The sequence below is a fragment of the Gracilinanus agilis genome, chromosome 1 (genome assembly GCF_016433145.1).
Source record: "Gracilinanus agilis isolate LMUSP501 chromosome 1, AgileGrace, whole genome shotgun sequence".
Classification (NCBI taxonomy): domain Eukaryota; kingdom Metazoa; phylum Chordata; class Mammalia; order Didelphimorphia; family Didelphidae; genus Gracilinanus; species Gracilinanus agilis.
Genome location: NC_058130.1, coordinates 684,127,502 through 684,137,691, shown reverse-complemented (window position 1 = coordinate 684,137,691; position 10,190 = coordinate 684,127,502). Strand labels below are relative to the sequence as shown.

Genomic DNA, 10,190 nt, shown 5'->3' with positions numbered 1-10,190 from the left:
TTATTCGAGGACCTACAGGAAGGAGACAATGAATGATCTGTGGTGTGCCATAGCCATAGCAATAGCTATTGGTGCCATATGGCACACTTTAGAAAGGGAGTAGGGTAGGGTGGGGAGGGAAGCAAAAGGAATGGTCCCAAACCATGTTGTACCTCCCCTTTTCTTATTATCCCAGAAAAATGCTTCCCAATCCAAGTTCTCTTTGCTTACTCCATCCATCATTCTCAATGAACAGCTCCAGAGCCCGATAAGCCAAGATGCAGCCCTGGTTAATAGTCACCGCCTTTTTTCTGTCTGTTTGACCTTGGGCTTGGTTCTGTGGAAAGAAAATAGAGCTGGGATGGTATTTTTCAGAGAGTCAAGAGCAAAAACACAGGTTTCAGGTGATCACATTTAGAATAGGGAAAGGCTTGATGATTAGGAGCATTAACAAATGAAATGGAATCAATGACTTGTCAAACCATGAATCATACAGAGCTTGGGTTTGCTCTTTCTCCAGGTTGACACACCAGCAAGGGCCTAATACTGTGGCAAAGAAATTTTAAAAGGCAGTGAGATTAAAATGAGGTTTAGAAACTTTCCTAAATGACTAACTTAAGGTGTGAAGATTTCTCTTGTTAATAGATTTATTGTTATTTTTGTCTAGTCATTTCATTTGTCTGACTCTTTGTAGCCCCACTTGGAATTTCCTTGTTCAAGATATTGGAGAATTTTGACATTTCATTCACCAACTCATTTTATAGATGAGGAACTGAGGCAATCATCTATTTATAGGAACCTGTGGGAAGTAGGATCCTTAAGGGGACTGATAGAGAATTCCCCAAACTCTCGTCTCAGTTTGGAGACTTGTGAGCATTCAGAGAAGACTGGTTGTATAGAACTTTCTATACTTCCCTCCATCCAGCCTAGCTTAGATTCTTTACCTTGAAGGTAATGACTGGGAGGGAGGATAGTTGTCCCAAGGATGTCTCTATTGAGCCTTCTTTTTTGTTGGAGTGCATCAGAATTGTGTCTTCCATGTTCTCTATGGCCTCTGTCACTACATAAAGTTTTTCCCCACGATTTTGCACCTCCTGAAGGAAGGAATGCTTTGACTTCACTTTTCTGAAAGGCAAACGAGGTGAGAGGGTAGAAGAGGGCCTTGGATGAAGTGTTTCAGTGCCTTCATAGGGCCATAGCCCCACTGTGCTGCTGTGGGGTTAGAAGTCTTGGGGTGAGTTGTAACAGTATTGATGGCTCATTTGATGTTAAATGTTGACCTGATTTGAGAATTTGGGCTATATTTGGGTGAGTCTGGAGATATGGCCCTTCTAGAGGCTAAAGGTAAAAACAGTACACTATTTCCATTTCCCCCTCTCTCAGAAGCCCTATTCCACTATTTCAGTCCCAAAAGTCAGAGGTAGATATGGAGGTGTAGAAAAGGTCACCTTAGTCTGAAATCTTCTCCCCAACCTTTTCCTCACATCTCTAAGTTTCTTCTTTTTTCAATTTCCATTGACCTGACCTCACCTCTCCATCAAGGCCTCCCAGATTTGGGGGACAACAGTGAGGATTTGCAGCTTCAGAGCCAAGTTATTGCATGATGTGGTAGCCCCTGTCACCTTCCCCTGCATCTCACTGGCCACGTCCAGATCCATCTCTCCCTTTAACTCCCCATGCTCGGTTTCATAGAAATGGAAGGGTTTGCTTGATGTCACTTCTGGAAGACAGAGAAGAACAATTCCCAAGCACACTGAGAACAAATGTTGTAATCTGTGGTTACATGGATGTGGTGAACCACACATACACACCCACTTTCCTATTAATCTCTCAATCAAACAAACAGTCAGCTTTTGTTACACATTACTTTTTTCCAGGTTCTGAGTGAAGAGTTGGAATACATATAAAGAAGTTAAACAGCCCCTGCCTTGCATTCTAACAGAAATAAAACACAGACAGGTGTAAAGATATACACAATATATAGACAATGAAGACATGAGGGAACTTGCAGTTGTAGGGATTAGGAAAGGATTGATGTAGAATTTGGCACTTATGTTTAATTTTGAGGGAAGCCAGAGATTACAGGTGGTAGAAGGGGGTATAGAGATCAATCTAAGGTATGGACAACAGCTAATATAAAGGAATGGAACCTAGAGAGAAATCAAACAATCAGGAAACATTTATTAAGTACCTACTATATGCCAGTCACTATGCTAAGGACAATGCCGGAGACAAATAACAACTCTTACCCTCAAGGAACTTATAATCTAATGGGAGAGATGACATGTAAAACAAATATATCCAAATAGTTATATACAGGATAAGTTAGAAAAAGTAAGAGAAGAAAGGCACTAGAATTAAGAAAGGCTAGGCAAGACTTCTATTAAATGATTGGATTTTAGTATGGACTTTAAAGGAAGCCATGAGAGTCAATAGGTGGAACTGAGGAGAGGGAACATTCCAGGGATGGAGAACAGCCAGAAAAAAAATGTGCAGGGGTGAGAGATGAAGATTTGTATTCATGGAATATTCAGGATAGCATCACTCAATTGAAGAGTATTTATCAAGGAATAATTATCAAGGTGACAATCCCTGTCCTCAAGGAATTTACAATCTATTGGGATAGATAATATGTAAAATAAACATATAAAAACAAGGTATATACAAGAAAACTTGGAAAATGTTAAGATAAGAAAGAATTTAAGAAAGGCTAGGAAACACCTCTATTATTTAACATTGTTCTAGAAACACTAGCAGTAGCAATTAGAGAAGAAAAAGAAATTGAAGGTATTAAAATAGACAATGAGAAGACTAAACTACCACTCTTGGCAAATGATATCATGGTCTACTCAAAAAATCCTAAAGAACCAACTAAAAAGCAAGTAGAAATAATCAACAACTTTAGCAAAGTTGCAGGATACAAAATAAATGCACACAAATCATCAGCATTTCTATATATTTCCAATACATCACAGCAGCAAGAGGAGAAAGAGAAACACCATTTAAAATCACCCTAGACAATATAAAATACTTAGGAATCTATCTACCAAACCAAACACAGGAATTATATAAACACAACTACAAAACACTGTCCAAAAACTAAAACTATATCTAAACAATCGGAAAAACATGGATTGCTCATGGGTAGGATGAGTTAACACAATAAAAATTACCATTCTACCCAAATTAATTTACCTATTTAGTGCTATCCTATCAAACTACCAAAAAACTGTTTTACTGAATTAGGAAAAACTATAACAAAGTTCATTTGGAAGAACAAAAGATCAAGAATATCAAAGGAAATAATGAAAAAAACGTGAAGGAAGCTGGCTCAGCAGTACCGGATATTAAATTATACTATAAAGCAGCAGTCATCAAAACAATATGGTACTGGCTAAGAGACAGAAGAGAGGATCAGTGGAATAGACTTGGGGTAAGTGACATCAGCAAGACAGTGTATGATAAACCCAAAGAGCCCAACTTTTGGGACAAAAATCCACTATTTGACAAAAACTGTTGGGAAAATTGGAAAACAATATGGGAGAGACTAGGGTTAGATCAATATCTCACACCCTACACCAAGATAAAATCAGAATGGATGAATGATTTGAATATAAAGAAGGAAATTATAAGTAAATTAAGGGAACACAGAATAGTATACTTGTCAGATCTATGGGAAAGGGAAAATTTTAAAGCCAAGCAAGAGTTAGAAAAAATTACAAAATGTAAAATAAATAATTTTGATTACATTAAATTAAAAAGGTTTTGTACAAACAAAAATAATGCAATCAAAATCAGAAAGGAAACAACAAACTGGGAAAAAATCTTTATAACAGAAAACTCTGACAGAGGTCTAATTACTCAAATATACAAGGAGCTCAATCAATTGTATAAAAAAAATCAAGTCATTCCCCAATTGATAAATGGGCAAGGGACATGAATAGGAAATTTTCAGACAAAGAAATCAAAACTATCAATAAGCACATGAGAAAGTATTCTATATCTCTAATAATTAGAGAAATGCAAATCAAAATAACTCTGAGCTACCACCTCACACCTAGTAGATTGGCTAAAATGATAGCAGGGGAGAATAATGAATGCTGGAGGGGATGTGGCAAAACTGGGACATTAATGCATTGCTGGTGGAGTTGTGAACTGATCCAAGCATTCTGGATGGCAATTTGGAACTATTCCCAAAGAGCTCTAAAAGACTGCCTGCCCTTCCATCCAGCCATACCATTTTTTGTTCCCCCAAAGAGATCATAGATAAAAAGACTTGTACAAAAATATTTATAGCCGCGCTTTTTGTGGTGGCAAAAAAACTGGAAAACGAGAGTATACCCTTCAATTGGGGAATGGCTGGACAAATTGTGGTATATGCTGGTGATGGAATACTATTGTGCTCAAAGGAATAATAAATTGGAGGAATTCCATGTGAACTGGAAAGATCTCCAGGAATTGATGCAGAGTGAATGGAGCAGAGCCAGAAGAACACTGTACACAGAGACTATTCACTGTGGTAAAATCGAATGTAATGAACTTCTCTACTAGCAGCAATGCAATGACCCGAGACAATTCTGAGGGATTTATGGTAAAGAATGCTACCCACATTCAGAGGAAGAACTACAGGAGTGGAAACACAGAAGAAAAACAACTGCTTGAACACATGGGTTGATGCAGACATGATTGGGGATGTAGAACTGAAAGGACCACACCAATGCAACTATCAATAATATGTAAATAAGCATTGATCGATGACACATGTTAAAACCAGTGGAAATGTATGTTGGATATTGGGGGGCAAAGAAGGCGTGAAGGGGAAAGTAAAAACATGAATCATGTAACCATGGGAAATTTTTCTAAAAAAATAATATATTTAAATAAAAAAAAAAGTTTAGGAAATACTTCTGGCAAAAGATGGAATTTTAGTTGGGAGTCAGTAGGTGAAATTGAGGAGGAAGAATGTTCCAGTTGTGGTGAACAGCCAGAAAAAATGCCCAGTGCTGATGAAGATTCTTATTTGTGGAAAAGTTAGGAGGCCAGTGTCACTTGATTGAAGAGTGTGTATCATAGAGGAAAGTGTAAGAAAACTGGAAAGGTAGGAGGAGATTAGGTTATGATTGTCTTTGAATGACAAAGAATTTTGCTTTTAATCCTGGAGGTAATAGGGAGGAGCTAGAGATTTATTTATTAGGGAGTGACAAGATTGGACCTATGCTTTAGGAAAATCACTTTGATAGCTGAATGAAGGATGGATTGGAATGGAGAAAGATGTGGAAGGAAGTAGTCTATTGCAATTATTTAGGATTAAGTGATGAAAGCCTAAACCAGAGTAATGGCAGGGTAGTAGTGGAGAAAGGGATGTATTTGAGAGATATTGCAAAGGTTATACAAATAGGCCTTGGAAACATCTTAGATATGGGGGATGAGAGAGAATGAGGAGCACAAGTCAACTACTAGGTTTTGAACCTGAAAGGCTGGGAGGCTGGTGTTGTCCTCTACAGTAATAAGAAAGGTGGGAGATAGTGAGGACTTAGAAGAAAAGATAAGTTCAGTTTTGGATGTGTTGAGTTTAAGATGTCTATTGTACAGATTAAAGGTCAACAGAGCATATGAGTAAGGATAGGTAGATTTGAGGATTTTCAACTATCATAGAGCATGAGGTCTGGAGTCAGGAAGACTGGAGTTAAAATCTGGTCACAGATGCTTATTAGCTTATGGGACACTGAGCAAGTCACTTAATTTCTTAGTCTTAGTTTCCTCTTCTGTAAAATGATGAGCTTTGCACAGTGGCAGAATCATAGCCAATGAGGTCTAACTGAGGTATGATTATTGCTAATTGAAAACTTTTCCCTTTTCTGTAAAATGAGAACCATAACAAGACCTACTTCCCTGGATTGTTATGAGGAAGATAATAATTGTAAAATGTAAGTTAGTTAGCAGTGTCTATAAATGCTAATCATTATAACTTTATTTATAGGTCTATTAATATTAAATATGATTAGATTTCACTATTATAAGGAACATGGAGATGGTAGTCCATTGGAGCTAATGAGAACAACAAATGAGTGATAGAGAAGAAAAGAGGGAGAAGAAAAGAGAAACTCTGAGGGACATCTATAGCTCAAGTGTGTGATCTGGAGGAGAGATGGAGAAGTGTGTGTGAGAAGCAAAGAGGCCAAGTGGCTAGGCTGTAGAGGACATGGAGGGAGGGAAGGAAGAAAACAATCATTTATTAAGCACTTACTATGTACTAGGCACTCTACTAAAGCTGAGGATACAAATCTAAGCAAAGAAGAAAAAGGGAATCATGTGTCAGAAGACTGAAAAGGTAGGCAGGGACCAGTTTAAGAAGAATGTGTTTAAATGCCAACAGTAGAATTTATATTTGATATTGGAGCTAACATAGATCTACTGGAGCCTATAATGTGTGTGTGTGTGTGTGTGTGTGTGTGTGTGTGTGTGTGTGTGTATGGCAGTATGGCAGGGGGATCATGGAGAACAATAGGAGGATATTGTTTTAGTTTACGTGAGAGGTGATGAGGATTTGAGAGGAGTCAATCCAACAGCAATTATTGTGTCTTGTCCATAATAGGCAGTTAATATGTTTAAATGAATTTGTGAATTGGACCAGTATTTATTAACCACCTACCATGTATCTTGCATATAACTAGGTATCCTTGGAATGCAAAAGAACTATGCAACATAGTTTCTGTCCACAAAGAAGTGACTCTCACTTTGCTTCTGTGATGGTCTCTATTCCTAGTTATGAAATTAAAAACAATCTCTGGGGATGGAATGTGACTGAATGTGTATGTTCATTTAAATTCAGTAAGCATTTATAGAGTCCCTACTATGTGTTCAGCCATTGTTATAGGAACTGTGAGAGACAGAGAAGTATGAGTATATTTAATCAAAGAGTTCACAGTTTAGGCGGGAAGAGAATTTTTTACATAAAAAGAAACTGAAAACAACACCCCACAGAATACTATCTACTGGCAGTTGAATTTGACCTTAGCATATATTTATGTAGTTTGTATGTATTTTTATGTATATTTTATTTATGTAGTTTTAATGTGTGGATATTTTATTTATACACACAAACACACATTTTCTTTTAGGATTTGAAGCCACAGTCACAATATTTAGTCAGAGTTTCTGGGATTTGAATCCTACTTTTGTTACTTATTACCTATATGAGGTATCAGTAAGATAAATTACATTTCAGGACCCCAATTTGCTCATCTGTAAAATGGCAGGGTTGAATGACATAATCTTTAAAACTATGTTGAGCTTTAATTTGTTATTTTGTAGATCCTAAGTGTGAAAACGTGTGGTAAAGAAAAAAAGCTTTTTGGAGAGAGGACATGTCCTACTAGTGGAAAGAGTGTGGGATTGGGAATTGAGTGACTCATTTCAAATTCTTGATTTACCACTTAACCTAGGTCACTATGGATAAATTATTTAACTTCCTGAGGTGTCAGTTTCCTTCTCTATATCATGAGAATGTTGTATTAACTTATCTTTAAGGACCTTTTGCCTTTCAAGTTTTTGATCCCTTTATAGAATCTTATTTCAAAAGCTTCTTACAGAGGCTATTGTTACAGCTACTATAACTTTAAGAGCCAAATGAAATGAGCTGAAGTAAAAATTTTAATGGTCAGTTCTGAGAGAGTCTTCAGAGTAATGGATTTATAGAAGATGACTGAAGAAGCTGGAAAAGAGAGAAAAAGAGAATGGAGAGAACTTTTTAATGGGAGTTTTAAAACTTCAATCTTTTACAGAAAATGAAACTCATCCTAAGTGAATTGAATGATGGAACAGGTTTCCAGAAATAAAGAGAAACTGAAGTCTAGAGAAATGAAGTTACTTGTCCAGTCATACAGATAACAAATAGAAAAGATTGTTTTCTAACCAAGGTCTTCTGACACCAAATTCAGGGTTCTTCTCCTATATCACATTGCAGAATGTAGTTCCCTAAGTAGAATGTAGTAAACACATGAGGGTAGGAAATGTTTGATTTTGTCTTATCTCCAGTCAATTGTTTAGTGCATGGCACAAAGTAGGTGATAAATAAATGCTTGTTGACATATTGTATATATATATGTGTGTATGGGAATGCCTCTTGAGTTTACTGCCCAGTGTGCTTACCTCTCTTCAAGATTCTTCCAAAGATTTACCCTAACTCATTCACTCAGTTACCTCAAACCTGCTTACCTGGGACTGGGGAATTTGGCTCCAGGATGTCCATGAGGGAGAAATATGTATCAAAAAAGGGAGGTTGAAAGAACCAGGGAAATTTTTTTGCCTTCTTCCGAATCAGGCAGAAAGGGCGGAAGCGAGTAGAGTTGAGAAGGCTCTGGACAGGTATGAGATCCCCTTTCTTCCCCAGCTCTTTGACTACCTTCTTGGCATCACGCTCAAACATGGAGGACATATTCTCTAGGAAGAGAGCAGAGAGAGAAAAGTCAAATGACAAATTTAGATGGTATGTAGATTCTCTCCTTTCTGGCATCTTTCCCCTTGATAAATTTGATTATCGATTGATGTTTGATTATTGTTTTGAAACTGTTGATTATTCTGATTTTGTAGTAAGTAGTCAGTTATTATTATAGCAAAGTTAAGTCAACTTTAAAATTTAGGGTTAATGGTAAATTAATCATTAAAACACTCATATAAGAAGATAATATACTTATAGAATTAGGAACAAATTTATACATATAAAATAACCATCAGAAATGTTTAGCCTTTGACATTTGTTTGTATCGCTGGAAACCACCCTTTCTTCCTCTACTCTTGTTCTTTCAGCCCTAACCACATACTACTATTCTCAACCAAGAATGAAAAATCCTTGCTCCTCTAAGACTCAAAGTCCTCTTTTCTATGAAGTTTTAAAATTCACTTTCAAAACAAATGGCAGCATGATGGAGACAAACTCTTATCCAATTCAATATTAGAAACACTCCAGTATTAGACACACCTCAATCCTCCCACGTTAGTGAAAAAATTACAAATCTTTCCTCCACCTCTTGAAACCCCCTTGTTACACCCTTCATTTGTTCCTAAGTTTATTTTTAGCTGAAATTGCCTGTTCTTTATTCTTTTGATGACATTTCCCAAACCCTCTTTAACTAGTTCTTCTTTTCATACCATAAAAACCAATTTAATGTTGATGCTCAGGGTCTCATACCAAACTGGGTGTGTCTGCAGACCTATTGACTTTGTATGACTTGCCTTATAATAAAGTTCATAAAAGGAATCTTGGGAGTTATCTAGTCTAACCCACTAACTGGGAAACCCTTCCATAACATCCCTGAAAAATTGTCATTCAGCTTCTCCTTGAAGCTTTCCAGTGATGGGAAACTTAGGGAAAGTTTTGCAAACAAAATAAATTATATTCATGTGAACTTAACCCCACTTATCTAATTGTCACTTAAGCCCTACATCAGTTTCCTCATGTAAAATGGTGATAATAATACTATGTACCTCTTAGGGCTGTTGTGAGGGTCAAATGAGATATTTATAAAATCCTTTGCAAATCTTAAAGGACTATATAAATGTTAGCCATTACTATTATTTGCTGCAGGATTATTATTATGTCTCAAATTGCCCATTTCACAGTCATTTTAATCTGATTTTAGTAAGATTTTCCCATATCTGCCTTATCTACTTCATCCCAAATTTACTTATACCTTCCACTCAATCTTCCTGATTTTCCCTTTTGAGACCAGGCAAAACAAGCTTAATTCCTCTCCTCTGTGACAGGCCTTTTAACCTGTGAAGACAACTACTATATCCCTACTATGCTTGAAAGGACCCCAAATCAGCCATGTCATGAAGTGACAGCCTGTGCCAAAAATGAGCAAGAATCTCTGCAGGTTGTTAGGATTTGATGAACTACAGGAATGTGGAAAAGTGAATGGAGTGAGAGAAAGGATGGATATGAGGAAACCTCATAAGGGGGATCCAATAATAATTGGAAGAAAGGTAGGAAAAAGTTTTGGGAAGAGAGTCAGATGCTCTAGCTATTGAACTTAGAAAGACTCCAGGCTAATAACTGGGAGAGTGAGTTTCAGTTGAGAATACTGAGAATCGTAATTCTCAGTAAAAAAGAATCAGAGTTCCATTGAATTCACAATAGAAAAAGAGAGAGAGAGAGAGAGAGAGAGAGAGAGAGAGAGAGAGAGAGAGAGAGAGAGAGAGAGAGAGAG

The 10,190-nt window shown here is 36.9% G+C and overlaps 1 protein-coding gene and 1 pseudogene across 1 annotated transcript; one reads left to right on the top strand and one right to left on the bottom strand.

Moving 5' to 3' along the window:
* Positions 1–166: 166 nt before the first annotated feature.
* Positions 167–8,416, bottom strand: LOC123255592 (gasdermin-D-like). The gene is made up of 4 exons (XM_044684360.1): positions 8,197–8,416; positions 1,510–1,699; positions 924–1,104; positions 167–316 (listed from the first exon to the last, which is right to left on the bottom strand). The coding sequence occupies exons 1-4, from the start codon at positions 8,414–8,416 to the stop codon at positions 167–169; spliced, it is 741 nt and encodes a 246-aa protein (XP_044540295.1).
* Positions 5,758–5,916, top strand: LOC123232610 (annotated as a pseudogene).
* Positions 8,417–10,190: the final 1,774 nt, after the last annotated feature.